The following is a 19,862-nucleotide window of genomic DNA, read 5'->3' as shown; positions in this document are numbered from 1 at the left end:
AACAACTTATTTGATAAAACAAAACATGACCTACTTTGAATCATTTTTGCAAATTCCTTCCAGAAGGTATATGGTATCCTACAACAATAAAAAAAAAATGTTTAAAATTGAAATACAGAAATAATTCATTTTATAGTTACTAAGGTAACAACTGGTTTAGGTGAGAATTAACCATCAATGGATTCTAAATTCACTGCAAAAAACCAATGGGGAAAAGGATATTCCCGGAGTCTCAGAATACCACCACAGAATCTACTTAGCAATGATAAAGGGGAAAAAGTACCTTACAGTGGAGAAATCTGGCAGAATTGCCCTGACCAAGTTATCACACTTGTCATCACTAGTAATAGGACAAATGGACATGAGCCCCTTAATGTGACACAGTTCAATACAGTATTACCTATGTGGTATCCTTGCCAGGAAAGCTCAGCATGCATCTAATTGTGACAAATCCAAATAGAGGGACACTGTATAACATAACAGGCTAGGATTCAGAAAATGTCAATGTCTTAAAAAAACAAAAAGACTAGGGCACTATTATAGATTAAAGCAGACTACCATGTGAACATGACAACAAAATTCCATGCATGATGCTTGACTGGATGCTGGATCAAGGAAAAAAAAAGTTTTAAAGTAATTGGCACCATTGGTAAAATCTGGATTTGGATGGTATATTTCATAATAGTATTGTATTAATGTTAAATTTTCTGAGTGATAATTGTGCTATAGAAGAACGCACTTACTCTTAGGAGAGACCTCCTGAAGCATTTAGGGGTAACAGACCATGATGTCTGCAAGTAAATTCCAAATGGTTTGGAAAAATATAGTGTGTCTGTGTGTGTCTGTGTTTGAATATACGAAACAAATGTAATAAATGTTCTTTAAAAAGATTATAATTAAAAGATAAGTCCATAAAAGCAATGACCCTCCCCCCAAATTACTTATCATTCATATTTCCTGTGGAGACACAAGAAAACTGAATAAGTAGATGATTCAGGTTTTACTTGATTAATATGCTTTTCTTTTCCTTATATGAAGACTGGTCTTTGGCAAGTGTATTTGAAAACATCTGGTAATAATAAATATAGTTGTAAACCTGAGATCTGTCCAGGTATTACACCAATTTCCACTCATGCTTAGCTTACTTAACTTTAAAGGGAAAAAAAAATTATTTATTTATTTAAGTAATCTCTACACCCAGTATGGGGCTCAAACTCACAACCCCAAGATCAAGAATCAAATGCTCTTCTGACTTAGTCAGCCAGGTGCCCCCTAGCTAACTTAATGTTTTTTATTATAAAGTACAAAATACGTATCAACATACTGTGCTAATTCCGGATTGGACCAGAGAGGAAACGCTAGATACTTCCAAAGAATACAGTATTTCCATCGTAGGTAATGAATAAACCATGAGATTTTTCATCTAAGAAAAACAGAAGAAGAGCAATTAGTATAGTAGGTCATATAAATTTATAAGAACAAGATAGTACTTCATAATCATGGGCCTAGATTAAAACATTTGGTACAAGAAAACAATTTTATAACTAAGTCCATTACTGTATTATTTAAATGTTACATATAAAATTGTGCCTTATTCCACCCTCCAAATCTGTTGAATGAAAAAGCATATACCTGAAGTTCATTCTACAATTTGTATTTAAGGTGAATGTAATTCCTAACTGTAGGAGTCCCTCTAATGAACATTTTCTTGTGGATATTTTTAATATTGCTCCATTTGAAATGGGGAGCTGAGATTTATATCCAATTTTCTAAGATTTTATTTATTTATTTATGAGAGAGAGAGAGAGCACATGAGTGGGGGGGAGGAACAGAGGGACGGGGACAAGCAGACTCTGCTCTGTGTGCGGGGCTCAATCTCACAACCCTGAGATCATGACTTGAGCTAAAATCAAGAGCTAGACGCTTAACTGACTGAGCCACCCAGGTGCCCTTCCATTTTTTTTTTTTTTTTAATAAGTAAAAAAGACTCTGCAGGATTACTTCTGATTTGTCAAGTCTGTGTCAACACAGAGTTAAAATGCTATGGGCACTACTTAACCACTTTCATATTATTTAATGCTATTTCTAACACATAATGTGGACAAATGTGAAATACAATTTTCTAATACCTTCTTATCAGTAGTAGTTGTCAGAGCTACTAATTTGAGATTTGTAATCCCTTGCCTAAAAGAGAAAAAAAGGTTTAAGTGATTCAAATAAGCTTTGCCAATTGCTAGATATAGGCTAAGTCAAAGGAATATTCTAAAAGGTTAAAATTAATTCCCACAGAAGACAATGAACCTGATTTCTTCATGTTTGTGGCACAGACTGACACTCTTTCTAACACAACCACTTGGAGGTTTGTAATGCCTATTTGTTCTCAATGAATCTGGCCAACAATTAGGCAATAATTACCCTGTCAGTCTGTCCCTTACCCTGTCAGTCTGTCCACAGGGTTAGTGAGAATGTAATACATAACGAATGATCAAGAAACCTGGTTATAAAGAAGGGAAATCACTATTGGTGTCATAATGTACCAGGTGACTGATGAAGGAGAATCTGCTTCTGTGGTAAGAAGAAACTCTTCGATGTGAAGAGAGGGCCAGTTCCATATGGGAATCAGAGTGTAAATATCCCAGACGCTCAGCACATTCTGTAAAAAGGGACATATCACGGACACATCTTAATGACATTTCAAGATCTTACATTGCAGGATCTATCGTTTGATATGTGTACTGAAATAAAGCACAGCACACCAGATAGTAATCCACCCCAGCTAAAGTCCTTGTCTTTGTTAAGTCTGACAAATTTTTGTTGCTCTACATAATACCAAATGAAAACACCGAAAGAGAAATATCGGAAACATACATCAGTATCAAGAACAAAAAGTAGATTGTCTATCAACTGGAACTTCTTTGCACCTACAAAAGAGAAAGCAATGTGTGTAAAGATTACATTTTTGTGTTACAGACAGCCACATTTAAATAATAAACTACCATTATTTATGGAAAGGCAGAACTACTACCCTTAAACAAAAAGTTCCCATTCTCATATTCCTGCCTCTATATATTTTTAGATGACAACTAAAATGTAAAACCTCCCAAAATGAAGAGTAAAAACTGAAACAGGTCAAGAACAGTCATGTATGTGGACAATTATCAAACTAATCTGGCTTGTTTCAAAGAGCAGTAAGGTAAAATGGCCCATTCACCAGACTTAGCATATTGACATGAAAATGAAAACTCACTCATAATGACCCCAACTAGTTTCATTAACTTATTTTACCTTTAATAATCTCTGTATTAAGAACATTCTTAACTGTCATTCCTTCTTTTGAAGAGTCTGGTTCCCATTTTGAGACTGCACAATTACCGGTTCCCTACAGAGGTGAAACAGCACATCAATTGCAAATTTCGCTCTCAGATCTGAAGTCTCCTCGAAGTAGAAACACACAAGCTGTACATGTTACTAATTTCAAAATATACTTATGTACTCAAGCCCAACTAGCTTTTATCTTCCAGTTCCTCACTTAGTCTGCTTTCAACAGAACAGAATGGAAAGAACAGCAAACTTGGCTGTTTGCTGTTATCACATGATTTTTAATAAGGAGCGGGCATATTCACGTAACTCACTGCAAAGACACGGGGTAAACTTTAAGACCTCTTCCAGTAGGATGAGATATAGTTTTTGGTTAAGTATTTTCATTAAAGTAACCACAAATTTTTGAAAAAAAATTCAAAAATATTAATTTTAAATCATTTGAAACCCTGATGAAATACTGAACTGGATACATAGAATAGAGAAATGTGGCTGCTTCTTAATATAAAATACAAATCTGGCAGGTAAAAATGTTACAAATGCTGTAATTATATTGAATTATTGCCTATTCCTTGAATACAATTAGAATATACTCCTTGAATATAATTAGATTTTTGTTGTTTTTGCCTAGATTCATAAGTGAAAGAAATGCTAAATTTCAGGTAGAAATTAGTGAAAATAAAGATGCACCATGTTTTCCAACATAGAAACTTAGGTGTACTTACTGAGTTAATTTTATGACTTTAATTTTACAATTTCTCTGTCTCTGTTACACATTACAAATTAATTCGTAATTTAATCAAAACTATGTGCTAATGAAGAAACACCTCAGAAGCAAAAAAAATAAAATTTTATAGAAAGAATTACCCCAATTATCACAGGAATTTCACTTGCTAAATCTCCAGCCACAAGGTTGAGACAACCAAGAGTATGATAATTTTCAGTAGAAATAAAACCAGACTTGATTTGTCCTTGTAACTGCAAAATTAAAAAAAAAAAAAGAACGTCAATATATGCTCCACAGTCCAAATTCCTTGGAAAGTTGGTAAAAATGAGTTTAAATCAATCTGCTTTAAATGCATTTTTTTTAAAGATTTTTAAATTTATTTTGACAGAGAGAGAGACAGCAAGAGAGGGAACACAAGCAGGGGGAGTGGGAGAGGGAGAAGCAGGCTTCCCACGAGCAGGGAGCCCGATGCGGGGCTTGATCCCAGGACCCTGGGACCATGACCTGAGCCAAAGGTAGATGCTTAATGACTGAGCCACCCAGGGGCCCCATAAATGCATTTTTATTTTTATTTATTTATTTTTAAATACATCTCTTTTTTTTTAATGATTTTATTTTTAAATAATCTCAACACCCAACATGGGGCTCAAACTCACAACCCTGAGATCAAGAGTTGCATGCTCCACTGAGGGAGCCAGCCCCTATAAATGCATTTTTAAATGGCAATGTTATTAAAATGTTATATCACATTAATTCCCAAAATATCAACCATTAGACAGTATCCAGAAACACTCTCCTAAACTTACATTAAATATAAGTTTCAAAAGGAAACTGTGGTTTTCTTTTCTTACCTTTTTTGCTGTATTGAAGTCTACATTCTCAATCGCTGCATGAAAGGAGAGAACGACTAAAGTTACAGTATTAACCTATAAAATACATACAAGTCACGCTTGTGTATCAGGGTGAGATTATATACACTATTCTTCTAGTGAGAAGCATTGGTGACTTTTCAGTTTTGCCCTTGACACGGATATCAACTGTGACAACTTGTCATAGTCAGGGCACCAGCCAGGCTGCCTCTTTGTCCCTGGAGTGCGACTGCATACTTTCCCTTACCACGTTTCTCCCTCCTAAAGGGGTGGTCTCCCTGCTCCAACTCTCTTCTCAAGCTCTGAAGTCCTACCTGTAAGGTCTTCATCACTTTGCACACCATTTTGGAAGAGTGCTTTTACTTGTCTGGTTCCTTCTCTAAACTACGAAAAACTATGTCTTGTGGTATCCCCAGGACTTTGTACATTCTTGGCACGAAGACTATGAAAAAATATTTGTTGAACACATGCCCCAAACAAATTCCTCAACCTTTCCCAGCTCAGAGGGATGTATGGTCCATACCATTCACTTAGCACGTACTATGGATTATTGCTTGTATTGTTAACATGTTTATACAGTCATATCAGTTTCCAGGTTCATTCATTCCATCAAAAAGCATTTATTACTATGCTAGTGTGTGTCTGGTCTCCCCAACTAAGCTATAAACTCCTTGAAGGCTGTAAACAATGTACATTTCTTCAGATTCTGTTGCAGCCTTAATAGTGAAGAATAAGCAATATATGAATACTTAAAACTATAGCTGGTATTTTAGAACCTAATTAAACTAAAATAATATTCTTAAAGAGAATATTTAAAATTTTACCCAAAAAACTAGTAAGAAATATTGCTACAAATCAATAATAATAATAAAAAAAATCTATTATTTACCTTGTTGAATTTTTGCAAGTTGAAGATTTGTAATACAAAAAAATCCGTTGTTTGTAAGCAGCAGCATATAATAGGTACCTATTGAAATAAAATCAAGCCAGTTTTTCTAACAGATGCACAGATATAAAATTTAAGTGTTTGGGGGCACCTGGGTGGTGCAGTCGGTTAAGCGTCAGTTAAGTACCTGACTCTTGGTTTCAGTTCAGGTCATGATCCCAGGATCATGAAATCGAGCCCTGTGTTGGGCTCCATGCTCAGTGCAGAGTCTGCTTGAGACTCTCTCTCCCTCTCCCTCCGCCCTCACCCCCCGCTCCCGTGAGTACTCTCTCTCTCTCAAATAAATAAACAAATCTAAAAAAAAATTTAAGTGTTTGGACCTACCTTAAAAGTATGTCAATTTGCTCATTTTAAATTTGCTCATTTTAAATTCTAATCATCAAACAATATGGTAATGATACAGATAAAGCTTATTTAGAAAGAACTGGCAAGTTATTTGCAAAACAATGCTAACTTCTTTGAAACTTTTTTTTTTTTTTTAAGATTTTATTTATTTATTTGACAGGGAGAGACACAGCGAGAGAGGGAACACAAGCAGGGGGAGTGGGAGAGGGAGAAGCAGGCTTCCCGCGGAGCAGGGAGCCCGATGCGGGGCTCAATCCCAGGACCCTGGGACCATGACCTGAGCCGAAGGCAGACGCTTAACGACTGAGCCACTCAGGCGCCCCACTTCTTTGAAACTTTTATAAATCAAACTTCACTTGCCAGGAAAAAAAGAATCTCAGATATAATGAAATAAATTAAGGTCCAATTAACACTTGTTAAAATAAAAATATGATAAATATGCTGAAACCTACAAAAACATTTTAAAAGAATATAACGTCTCCTTGGTAATCTATAGAACTCTCAAAACTATAAAAATGAATTTCAAATATTATGTTCAGGGAAAGTATATCTAAATCCCTGAAGAGAGCTAAAATACAAAAACTTATTTCTTATTTCTTATCATGTTATTTGAATCACTAGAGAATTTAACATTGTATAGGAGGCATAAAAATGAACTGTAGTTAATAAATTATTAGATTTGTAGTTAATCTGGATTTTTTTTATTGGATATTAGTCTGAGGACATTGAAAAAAATTTCAAAAAACTTACCTTCACTTGAACCATCTTTCTCAATAACAAGATTCCGGTAAGTACACTGATTTTCATCATTAGCTTTCTGAACAAAAGCCTAATTGCAAATTCATTTCAAATGATAAGATTAAACCCAGAAAAATACAATCAAGAATTATATTCTTTAAAGCCTAGTATTATCAATAGTCATTAGCAATAATTCTGCCTATAATTCCAAACAATTTAGTTTTAAAATGGAAAACTATTTGGGACAAGCATACTAGGAATATACTCAAAGCTTAGTTTTTCAATTTTGCATTTACTTCATATGTTTCTAAGGTATGATTCTTTAATTTAATGTAAGGACATTATTCTTTTAATTAAAAACAAATTAAGTAATGGTTTGTTACAGTTTTACTTGTTTAAGAGGTAATTTAAAATTTAAGTAACAAAAATGAAAAACATAACAGGGTCTTACATTAGTGAGTAATGTTTGCTTTGATGTTACATGAATAAGATGTAAGTTGCCACTTCTCTCCCCAACCAAAAGGAACTTTCCTTCTTGACAGAGGCCAACTACATCCACTTCAGTATCTGAAAATTTCAAATCAAAGTTACAAACTTTCATCGAAAATCTTATTTTCAATATAAAAAAAAGAGCAATTTTGTCATTAAAAGTCAACTATTCAAGCTTCTCTTAAATATGTCCCAAAGGTGGTGATTAAAATAAAAAAGAATGTTACTCTTATTCAGTCAACAAATATTTACTGAGCACTTACTACAAGCTAAGCAATGTTCCAGGCTTTTTGCATGTATCTGAGAGTAGTAACAAAAGAGTCCCACCTTCATGGAGCTCAAATTCCAAGGCAGAAATAGAAGATAAACAATTAGGGCATAATAAATTATATGACATGTAAGAAGGTGGTAAATCCTCTGGAAAAAAGAAAAAGTAGAGCAGGGGAAGATAGCTTGGAAGAGCCACACATGATGCAGGGCTAACTGGAGGGCTCAGGATAGCCCTCTTGGATAAGAGATAAACAAAGGCTTTCCACAAATGTATTACACATTAACACTATTTCATGGTGAAATTGTGAATCTTGTAGACCATTCAGGGTAGATACGTTAAGATTCTACAAAATAGGAGTTCCTTGCCTCCATATTGCAATCAGGATTGCCTTCTCACATGCATACCTCCTGACTCCTTTTCTGTTGTCTAAGTTCTTAAACACTTCAACAACCATCTCTCTCAAAATTTCAGAAAAAATGTTCACAATGTTTCATCTATTTTCCAGCACAAACACTTGACTTGTCCCTTAATTTAGTCTTATGTCCATATTTGCGTAGTTAAAGCCTTTTAACTCAATGAATTAATTCATTAGTATTTAAAAAGCTTTTATAGGGGCACCTGGGTGGCTTAGTTGGTTAAGCATCTGACTTTGATTTCGGCTCAGGTCGTGATCTCAGGGTTCTAGGATGGAGCCCTGTGTCGGGCTTCGTGCTCAGCGGGGTGTCTGCTTGAGAGTCTCTCTCTCTCTGCTCCTCCCCCCACTCGTTTTTCTCTCTCTCTCATAAATAAAAATCTTTTTATAGGGCTATATATATTCTAAAGGTTTTATTTATTTATTTGAGAGAGAGAGAGAGGGAGAGCACAAGCCGTGGGGGAGGGGCAGGAGAAGCAGACTCCCCGCTGAGCAGGGAGGCCGATGCGTGGCTTGATCCCACGACCCTGGGATCATGACCTTAGTTGAAGTCAGACGCTTAACCAACTGAGCCACCCAGATGCCCCTACAGGGCTATACATATACAAGATTCAGGAACTTGAACAAAATTGGGCTCAACTGGTTTCCACAATATTCTAATTTTAAAAATCATGGACAAGATATAAACAAAGTAGTTAATTGTTGCTTTACATGTATTTACGTATACATGTACCCCTTAGATTTATTGAGAAGGGATCATCTCAGGATCCCTTGCATCTGGTACTCAGCACAGAAAAGGCACTTGAGATTAATTTTTTGAAATTAGTCCAATTTCAAGTCTTAGAAATAATGGAGTAAAGAAAAGGCAATGCAGTAGAAATTGGTAGCAAGCTATATACCTGGCTTCCAATTTATCTTATTGTATTGCATTAGACTTACCAAATATAAGATGCAGTTGAAGCAATCTACAAACACTGTCAAGCAGGATCACTGATTGGTCTATGACAATAATAAACCCATTACTTAAGCTGCATGCTTGTATTTTTGGATTTAATGAGGCCTGTGGGAGGGAAAAGCAGGACTAAAATAAAACGTTTTTATACACATTTAACAATACTTACCAAGAGTATCATCATAGTCCCAAGTACCCACATTTAAAAGTTAACTTTTTTCTTCAGTCCATATCTCTAATTGGTCAGGTTTTTCTTTCTACGGTATATCGTGAATCCATTCAGAGTCCAAAATGGGGAAACAGTCCAAGATTGCTAGGAAAGGGCAAGGGATTCTCCTGTGCAAGTCTTTGTTTCCTAAGGGTGGATCTTATGCCTGCAGGAGCAGGCAGGCATCAAAATGAGTGAATGAGCCAAGACTGGCACAAAGTCTCAGTGTCTGAGATACGAGGGGGCCAGGGGTGGGATGTGAACTGGAGGGCTCACGCCCCCACAGACAGTAAAGAGAGCAGAAAGAGATTAAGGGCTGGTGGAAATGCAACCCAGGCATGGCCATGCCCAATTTACCAAGAAAACTGGATCTTTATGTGAAATGTTCTGAGTTTTATTTTTTTTTTTAAGATTTTATTTATTTATTTGAGAGAGAGAATGAGATAGAGACAGCATGAGAGGGGGCAGGGTCAGAGGGAGAAGCAGACCCCCTGCTGAGCAGGGAGCCCAACGCAGGACTCGATCCTGGAACTCCAGGATCATGACCTGAGCCGAAGGCAGTCGCTTAACCAACTGAGCCACCCAGGCGCCACCTGAGTTTTAAATATTGGCAGCCAAGTCAACATTTCAAAAAATACTCTGCAAGCCAATTATGAGTCTCCAGTTTTCAGCTTCTGGTAATTGGAGCTCTGGACGCAAATGTGACTTCTTTTTTTTTTTTAAGATTTTATTTGTTTATTTGACAGAGAGAGAGAGAGCACAAGCATGGGGAGAGGCAGGCAGAGGGAGAGGGAGAAACAGGCTCCCCGCTGAGCAACGAGCCCAACTCAGAGCTCGATTCCAGGACCCTGGGATCATGACCTGAGCTGAAGGCAGCCGCTTTACCAACTGAGCCACCCAGGCGCCCCGGAAATGTATCTTGAAGCAGTTGGACAGTTTAGTGGTTGACAATGCTTGGTTACTTGCTGAGTATTCTTGGGCAAATACCTCAACTGACTCTCCTGCAAAACAGGAATAATAATAATAATAATAATAATACCTATAATGCTGGCTCATGTGAGGATTAAATGAATGAATTTGTGTAAAGGCTTAGAAGATAGCCCTGCATATGATATATGCTCAATAAATGTTAACTGTTCGGGCGCCTGGGTGGCTCAGTCGTTAACCGTCTGCCTTCGGCTCAGGTCATGGTCCCAGGGTCCTGGGATCGAGTCCCACATCGGGCTCCCTGCTCTGCGGGAAGCCTGCTTCTCCCTCTCCCACTCCCCCTGCTTGTGTTCCTGCTCTTGCTATGTCTCTCTCTGTCAAATAAATAAATAAAATCTTTAAAAAATAAAAAAAATAAATGTTAACTGTTCTTATTCTTCCCTGGCTAAGTTTTAATCCAATCAGTTCATTTTGTGCTTGTTTCAACAGTCACCTCCTCCAGGTGAAATTCTTGAAAATGCTACCACATTCTGATGCCTCTTACACTTTTTTAACTTGTTTCTTCTAATAATGAGAAGTTTTATACCAAACCACTGCAAAGAAGGAACTATGCTCTACCTTCCTGGATGTCCCCATACAGTTCTCTCTGCTTGGACAGCTCTCCCTCCTCCTCTTCTTTTTTTTAGACTTTATTTAACAGGAGTTTTAGGTTCACAGCAGAATTGAGAGGAAGGTACAGAGTTGCCATATATCCCTAGCCTCCAGACATGCACAGCCTTCCCCACTATCAACATCCCCCACCAAATGGTACATTTGTTACAACTGATAGACCTACACTGACACATCATCACCCAGAGTCCATAATTTACATTATAGTTCACGCTTCCTATTGTACACTCTGTGGGTATGAACACATGTATAATAACAGATATGTCATTATTATATCATACAGAGTAATTTATTGCCCTAAAAATCCTGGGCTGTGCCTATTGGTCCCTCCTCCCCTCAATCTCTAATCCCTGATAACCATTGATCTTATCACTGTGTCCATAGTTTTACCTTTTCCAGAATGTCGTTATCATTGGAATGATACAGTATGCAGCCTTTAGATTGACTTTTCTTTTTTTCTTTTTTTTTTTTTTAAAGATTTTATTTATTTATTTGACAGAGAGACACAGCGAGAGAGGGAACACAAGCAGGGGGAGCGGGAGAGGGAGAAGCAGGCTTCCCGAGGAGCAGAGAGCCCGATGCAGGGCTCGATCCCAGGACCCTGGGATCACGACCTGAGCCGAAGGCAGACGCCCAACGACTGAGCCACCCAGGCGCCCCTAGATTGACCTCTTTCACTTAGTAATAGACATTTAAGTTTCCTCCATGTCTTCCCATGGCTTCATAGCTCATTTCTTTTCAGGGCTGAATAATATTTCATTGTCTGGATGTACCAGTTTATCCATTCACCTACTAAAGCATATCTTGGTTGATTCCAAGTTATGCCAATTTTTTTTTTTTTAAAGATTTTATTTATTTATTTGACAGAGAGAGACACAGCGAGAGAGGGAACACAAGCGGGGGAGTGGGAGAGGGAGAAGCGGGCTCCCCGCAGAGCAGGGAGCCTGATGCGGGACTCGATCCCAGGACCCTGGGATCCTGACCTGAGCCGAAGGCAGTCGCTTAACCGACTGAGCCACCCAGGCGCCCACCAAGTTATGCCAATTTTTTAAATAAAGCTGCTATAAACATCCATGTGCAGGTTTTTGTACCTGTAGATGTAAGTTTCAACTCCTTTGGGTAAATACTGTGCAGTGCAACTGCTTTGTTGGTATTGTGTAAGTATGTTTCGTTTTGGGAGAAACTGCCCCACTGTCTTCCGGAGTGGCTGTACCATTTTGCATTTCCACCAGCACTGAATAAGAGTTCCTGTTGCTCCACATCCTTATCAGCATTGGGTGTTGTCAGTGTTGTTGATATTGGCCATTCTGATAGGGGTGCAGTGGTATCTCATGATTGTTTTATTTTTACTTTTTTTTTTAACTTTATATTTTTTTAGTGATCTCTACACCCAATGTGGGGCTCGAACTCACAACCCCAAGATGAAGAGTTGCATGCTTTTCCAAACGAGACAGCCAGGTGCCCCTCATGATTGTTTTAAATTAAACTTCCTTGATGACAAGATGTGAAGCGTCTTCTCATATGCTTATTTGTCATCTGTATATCTTCTTTGGAGAGGTGTGTCTTAGGGTCTTTGGCCCATTTTTTAACCAAGTTACTTGTCTTTTTATAATTAAGTTGGAAGTTCTTTGTATTTTTTGGGCACAAGTTCCTTGTCTGATAACTGTCTACAAATATTTCCTCCCATTCTGTGAGTTGTCTTTTCACTTTTTGGACTGTGTCCTGAAACACAGCTTTTAATTCTGATGAAGTCCAATTTATTTTTTTCTTTTGTCACTTGTGCTTTTGGCATCACATGTAAGAAGGCTTTGCCTGATCCAAGGTCACAAACATTATTTTGGTTTTTGTTTTGTTTTGTTTTGTTTTTTAAAGATTTTATTTATTTATTTGACAGAGAGAGACACAACGAGAGAGGGAACACAAGCAGGGGGAGCGGGAGAGGGAGAAGCAGGCTTCCCGCCGAGCAGGGAGCCCGATGCGGGGCTCGATCCCAGGACCCTGGGATCATGACCCGAGCCGAAGGCAGACGCTTAACGACTGAGCCACCCAGGCGCCCCTGTTTTGTTTTGTTTTTAAAGGCAATCTACTTTTTTTAAAGATTTTATTTATTTGTCAGAAAGAGAGAGCATAAGCAGGGGGAGCATCAGGCAGAGGGAAAAGCAGGCTCCCCGCCAAGTAAGGAGCCCAATGCGGGACTCGATCCCAGGACCCTGGGATCATGACCCGAGCCGAAGGCAGATGCTTAACCAACTGAGCCACCCAGGCGTCCCACAAGGATTATTTTGGATTGTGTTTTTAATTTCAAATTCCATTTGTTCATTGCTGGTATATAGGAAAGCAGCTGACTTTTGCATATCAACCTTATATCCTGCAACTTTGTTATAAATGTTTCGGTTTCAGGTGTTTTTTTGTCAACTATTTCAGATTTTCTACATAGACAATTAAGTCATGTGCAAACAAAGTTTTCTTTCTTTCTTCTCAGTCTGTATTCCTCTTATTTCCTTTTCTTGGCTTACTGAATTAGCTGGACTTCCAGTATGATGTTGAAAAGAAGTAGTGAGAGGGATATCCTTGCCTTGTTCTGATTTTACTGGGAAAGTTTCTAGTTTCTTCCCATTAAGTATAATGTTAGCTATAGGTTTTTTTATATATTCTTTATCAAATTGAGTAAGCTTCCTTCTATTCCTAGTTTACTGAGAGTTTTTATCATGATTGTTAGATTTTTTTTCAAATGCTTTTTTTGCATCTATTGATAGGATTATGTGATTTTTCTTTAATCTGTTGATGTAAAGGATTACATTGATTTTTTTTCCAGCTTTACTGAGATATAATTTGCAAGTAACATTGTGTAAGCTTAAGGTGTAAAATGTGATAATATGTATACATATATATATATATATATATATATATATATATATATATAGTGAAATAATTACCACAATAAGGTTAGTTAACACATTCATCACCTAAACATTAATTGATTTTCAAATGTTTAAGCAACCTTGCATACCTGGGATAAATCTTACTTGGTTGTAGTATATAACTCTTTATATATTGGATTCAATTTGATAATATTTTGTTGAAAATTTTTGCATTTCTGTTCGTGAAAAATCTTGGTCTGTAGTTTTCTTGTAATGTCTTTGCCTGGTTTGGGTATTAGGGTAATGCTGGGCTTATAGAATGAGTTAGGAAGTATTCCCTCTGCTACTATCTTCTGAAAGAGATTGTAGAAAATTGGTATAATTTCTTCCCTAAATGTTTGGTAGAATTTACCAGTGAACCCATCTGGGACTAGTTCTTTCTGTTTTGGACGGTTATTAATTACTGATACAATTTCTTTGATAGGTAGAGGCCTATTCAGATTGTCTCTTTCTTCTTGTGTGAGTTTTGGAAGATTATGTCTTTCAAGGACGTGGTCCATTTCATTAGGTTACCAAATTTGTGGGCACAGAGTTGCTCTTAGTATTCCTTGATTATTCTTTCAATGTCCACAGGGTCTGTAGTGATGTCCCCTCTTTCATTTCTGGTATTAGTAATTTGTGTTCTCTTTTTTTCTTAGTTAGCCTGGCTAGAGAATTACAGATTTTATTGATCTTTTCAAAGAAACAGTTCTTGGTTTCATTGATTTTTCTCTAGTGATTTCCTGTTTTCAATTTCATTGATTTCTGTTCTCTTATTCTTTTTTCTACTTACTGTGGATTCCATTTGCCCTTACTTTTTAGGTTCCTAAGCAAGAAACTTAGATTATTGATTTTAGATCTTTCTTTTCTAACATATACATTCAATGTTATAAATTTTCCTGTAAGCATAGCTTTTGCTGCACCTCACAATTTTGATAAGTTGTGTTTCCATTTTCCCTTTTTCTTAAGGCCCAAGTTAAGTGCTAATTTCTTTATGAAATGCTCCTTAAACTGTCCCCACCCACAACAAGCTCTCCTCCCTCTGAATTCTTACTGCATTTACTGCCTGTACCATTCATTTGATATTTAGCATATACTGACTTGCACAACTAAGTAGTTTTTCTTGCTGATGTCCTGTCTGCTTCACTTTAAGGAAAGATCCTAAAAAGATGAGATAACAGGTTACCTTATATTCTTTTTTTTTTTTTTTTTTAAGATTTATTTTTTATTAGAAAGTACAAGCAGGGGGAGCGGCAGGCAGAGGGAGAGGGAGAAGCAGGCTCAATCCTAGGATCCTGGGATCATGACCTGAGCCGAAGGCAGACGCCCAACCATCTGAGCCACCCAGGCACCCCAGGTTACCTTCTTTTTTTTTTTTTTTTTTTTTAAGATTTTATTTATTTATTTGACAGAGAGAGACGATGAGAGAGGGAACACAAGCAGGGGGAGTGGGAGAGGGAGAATCAGGCTTCCCGCCGAGCAGGGAGCCCGATGCGGGGCTCGATCCCAGGACCCCGGGATCATGACCTGAGCCAAAGGCAGACGCTTAACGACTGAGCCACCCAGGCGTCCCCCCCAGGTTACCTTCTATTCTAAGAGGTAAGCATAGGGTTTTGGACATAGAGTGATGAGAGATACTTCAAGCTAATAACAGATGAAATTTTAGTTCCTAGCTGAATTTGTCGTTTTTGTTTTTTTTAAAGATTTTATTTATTTATTCATGAGAGACAGATGGAGAGAGAGAGGCAGAGGCAAAGGGAGAAGCAGGATCCCTGCTGAGCAGGAAGCCCGACGTGGGACTCAATCCCAGGACCCCGGGATCATGACCTGAGCCAAAGGCAGATGCTAACCGACTGAGCCACCCAGGCGCCCCATCCTAGCTGAATTTGAAGCTCAATACACACATACTATTATTTTTCAACAGGAGTCCTCAGAGCTCAAGAGAGGCCTGGACTACTTCCATGTTTTGAGGCTCCTGATAATACTAAAATATAAATGCCACTTTCTCATTACAGAACTTTTAGTATACTTTAAAATTTTTGCTTGTAACAAGTAAACAATTTAATACCAAAGAAAATAATATATTTGTACTACTCATAATGAACATTTACAAATTCTGTGATTCATAGTCTACTAAAGGCAGTATAGTTAAACAATAGTATGCAAGCTGTGTAAAGAATGGTCTATTTTTTTTTTAAATCCTATCAGCCAGTTTCTCTGAATACATATAGAACCTCACTTGAAAAAAAAAGCCAAAAAGCCTACATTTGAAGTCTTTTATGAATAAGGTCCCCAGAAGAGGCCCTTCCTTTCAAGCCCTAGAAGATACAATTTTGTCTCTGTTTGTTTCTTCTTTTCATTTAAACCTTTTTTTCTTAATTAGAGGATTAAATATTGTATTGACTTACTAAGGGAAGTGAAGGGATCCTAGGCTATAATACTGTGAATAAAAATCAGACGTACTGGGGCGCCTGGGGGGCTCAGATGGTTGAGCGTCTGCCTTCGGCTCAGGTCATGATCCCAAGGTCCTGGGATCGAGCCCCGCATCGGGCTCCCTGCTCCGTGGGAGGCCTGTTTCTCCCTCTCCCCCTGCTCATGTTCTCTCTCTCTCTCTGTATCTCTGTGTCTCAAACGAATAAATAAAATCTTAAAAAAAAAAAAAAAAAAAAAATCAGACGTACTTTCTTTACAAAAAAAACCTTTGTTTACAAAAATTACTTTATCAGAAGCAAATTACTGAAAAAGAAACTGTAAGATAAAAAAACTACCTGTAATATTTTCTACAGGATGCAAAAAATAAGGTTTCAAGCCTGGACTGAGAATGGTAGAATTATTTTTTTTTTTTAAGATTTTTTTTTTATTTATTTATTCAAGACGCAGAGATACAGAGAGCGAGAACATGAGCAGGGGGAGAAGCAGAGGGAGGGGGAGAAGCAGGCCCCCCGCTGAGCAGGGAGCCCGATGTGGGGCTCGATCCCAGGACCCTGGGATCATGACCTGAGCTGAGGGCAGACGCTTAACCATCTGAGCCACCCAGATGCCCTGGTAGAATTATTGTTAAAAGAAGAAAATTAATATGTGAAATGAAATGCATGGAAAGGATAAATGTCAACCTCAGCAGAATGCTTAACTCAGGGATGGAGTACAGGGGGAGCATGGGATTGGGAAGGGACCCCAGGGGCTTCAAATCTATTGATAATGTTTTATTTCCTAAGCTGGTGGTGGGTATTCTGTTTCGCTTTATTTATATTCTATTTGTCCAAATGTCAAGAAGAGCTATGAAATGTTCAATTTCAGAAATAGTGATCTTAAGACAATGAAGGGAGAATTCAGATGGAAATTTCCAGTAATCTGAGAATGAACCTTGATTCCCTGAGAAATGCTATATGCATTTATAGAACATCTACCATGTGACTACTGGGCTTACTAAGCCCGCAGCAAAAGTGTTATAAATGAAAACAGTACCAAAATGATTACCTTTTCAGAGGAGATCTTTGCTAGCAAATCAACTTGATATAAAGCAGTTCCGTGTTCTTTTCTTGAACCAACACTTAGGTACCCACTTCCTGTATCATCACTTGTCAACAGTTCAATCTCATTCCACATGTTTCTGAGATTGTCTTCCTGAGCCAGGAACCACTGCTTTCCCTGTGACAACATGTAAAGTTAGAGAACAAATTATATTGCTGCAAAAATACAGTTCCTTGGAAAATGAAAAGGTTTAATAAACACACACACACACACACACACATATATATAACACACACATCAATAAATCAAGACTTTTGTGTTATTTCTGTAGTCACTAGATACTTCAGACCAATAAGATAAATGGAACTAGAGCTATGATCATCATCAGAGAACAATATATCCGTCTAGGAACACAGACAAATCTGATCTCACCAATGTATCCTACAGCTTCCAGTATTTTGTGTGCCTAGCTTGAAATTATAACAAGTTTTCATTTGAAATAAACCTTTTAGTAGTATAGCAATAAATAGCAGAAGTTCTAAAATCAGACTATCTGGGATATCTTAGGATGGTTAAGGTTCCAAATGAACTTTTAAAAAAGTCCATTAATGTTTCCAGTATTATACAGTAAATGAAAATAATAAGGGTAAAGGGGAAAAATTGGATTGTTTCTGACTGAACCAAAGAGTATACCTGTAACCCTAGGAGAGTCACTTGAACATCTCATCAGTAAAGACTTATGTAACTCATTTAAGTGTGCTGTGAGTGGGAATAGAATACTAAGATGAAAAACAATCCCTGGATCAATCACTGGTGGGGAATAGCAACCAAATAATTACAACTGTTTTGATAAGCGCTAGCAGAAATATGTTTTAAATTTTATGGAACATATAGCACAGGGAAGGTGCTTTTTCATTTACAACCAGTTGTCCTTGAGGAAGCAATGTAATCCTTCTGTTCCTTAATTCTCTGTAATAGGAACATAGTTGTACCTGCAAAAGTTATGAGTTTTAAATATTCATGCAACAATGCTTGGTTCATGGCAAGCACTCAATATTAAGTGTTAGGTAATTTATTATTTTCATTGGTGGAAGCAGGTAACATTTAGGCTATGGTCATAGGAGGTTTTTAAATACAGGAAAAGAGTTCTTACCAAGAGTGTGAGCAAGGGTACAAAATAAAGCATGTTAGAACAGACAATAGTTCTAGTGGCTGGTGTTTGGGTGGGAGTTGGAAGGAGATTAAGACAGGAGGGACAGGTTGGGGTGAATACTTTTATGGGTCTCTGTGTCCCACATCTGAAAAAAAATAGAGAAATATTATCAGCCTTCCAGGGCAGTCACAGTCACTCATTCAACAAATGTTTTGGATGCCTACTTTGTGTCAGGGACTGTTCTAGAGCTGGAATACAGCCCGGAAGACAGAAAAGGCCTTCAATCATTATGAAGTCTATATTCGTCTACGAAGGACAAATTAAATAGTTAAAATGTATTGAGTATGCAAGATAGTTTTGAATGCTTTACTCATTTAATCTGCACAACAACCCATTTTACAGCAAAGACAAGAGCCAGGGATTAAATAAATGGCCAAGGTGGCCTAAAGCGAGTAAATGATGTAGTTAGACAACACACAAATTCACGCCTATTAACTGTTACACTGCCTCCCTACAAAAATAAATAAATACGTGCACAATTACAAACAGTGCCAAAGGTTTTGAACTAAACGATGCTCAGGTGGGGGGGGGGTCGCCTAAGAAGAACCTGTTAGGTAAAGGAAAGAGAGGACATCAGAGCTGAGATCCCAAGAGCAAGAAGCCAACTCTGCAAAGCTCGGGGAGAACAGAGATGCAGGCCGAGTGCAAAGGCTCGGAGGCTGGAATGAGTCTGCGGCGGCTGCCAGGCCACAGTAAAAATGGAAGAGTGCAGAAGCTAAACGAATTCCCGACTTCAAGATTGGATTTTTATGCTCGGTAATACAGGGGAAAGACACTAAGGAGACGAGTGACATGATTTGATTAACGATTTGAGATCAGTCGCGCTGCTGGGTGGAGAACCTATTAGCGAATTAAACGAAATGAAAAGTGTCAGTTAAGCCCCCATGCACAAACGCTCCCAGCTGGACAACCGGCCAGCAAGAACCGACTTCAAACTCTCTCCCGCCAGCGTCTTAATGGGAAAACACCCGTATTGAGCTGAGGCCGCTGTTACTTCGACCTGAACCCACCCCCAGGTCTCTACAGCAACGCCTTTCCCACTCCTCACCTGCAACTGAAGACACTAAAGAAGAACACTCAAATTTATCGCCCCTCTTCCTGCCACCTACAACTGTCCCTAATTTCTTCAGGGTCTAGCCCACGGGTTTAAATTGGCGGGAGAATACCAAGCCCAACCCCCTTTACGGCGGCCGGAGGAGGCCAAAATTGCTTTACAATCGAAATAGGAGGTCGCCCCACCCTAAATTCCACCCATTCCGATTTCCAGGCTACGCAATCTAGGGTGTATTCTTGGCCCCGCCCTCCTCCCTGGCTTTACACGCCCCCTTCAAAAGAACAACCAATCACCTCCTCGAATCGCGTTGCTATAGAGACTCTTATCACCACCTTTTTTTTTCCCAGCAAGCC

The 19,862-nt window shown here is 38.1% G+C and overlaps 1 protein-coding gene across 1 annotated transcript in view; it reads right to left on the bottom strand.

The window, feature by feature from the left end:
* KNTC1 (kinetochore associated 1) overlaps positions 1-19,558 on the bottom strand; it is a 76,192-nt gene extending 56,634 nt beyond the window's left edge. The window contains exons 1-14 of the mRNA XM_078061042.1: positions 19,504-19,558; positions 17,249-17,419; positions 9,055-9,175; positions 7,395-7,510; positions 6,956-7,034; positions 5,804-5,881; positions 4,897-4,931; positions 4,186-4,296; positions 3,286-3,379; positions 2,869-2,921; positions 2,538-2,653; positions 2,130-2,184; positions 1,325-1,423; positions 35-78 (exon numbers count right to left, since the gene is read on the bottom strand). Of these exons, the coding sequence (XP_077917168.1) occupies positions 35-78; positions 1,325-1,423; positions 2,130-2,184; positions 2,538-2,653; positions 2,869-2,921; positions 3,286-3,379; positions 4,186-4,296; positions 4,897-4,931; positions 5,804-5,881; positions 6,956-7,034; positions 7,395-7,510; positions 9,055-9,175; positions 17,249-17,377 (1,130 nt within the window). The 5' untranslated portion in view covers positions 17,378-17,419; positions 19,504-19,558. The remainder of the gene's footprint in view (positions 1-34; positions 79-1,324; positions 1,424-2,129; positions 2,185-2,537; positions 2,654-2,868; positions 2,922-3,285; positions 3,380-4,185; positions 4,297-4,896; positions 4,932-5,803; positions 5,882-6,955; positions 7,035-7,394; positions 7,511-9,054; positions 9,176-17,248; positions 17,420-19,503) is intronic.
* Between the last annotated feature and the right edge of the window lie 304 nt (positions 19,559-19,862).

The sequence above is a fragment of the Halichoerus grypus genome, chromosome 13 (assembly GCF_964656455.1).
Source record: "Halichoerus grypus chromosome 13, mHalGry1.hap1.1, whole genome shotgun sequence".
Lineage (NCBI taxonomy): Eukaryota > Metazoa > Chordata > Mammalia > Carnivora > Phocidae > Halichoerus > Halichoerus grypus.
The sequence above is the reverse complement of the archived record's forward strand: the minus strand, read 5'-3'. Positions and strand labels throughout refer to the sequence as shown.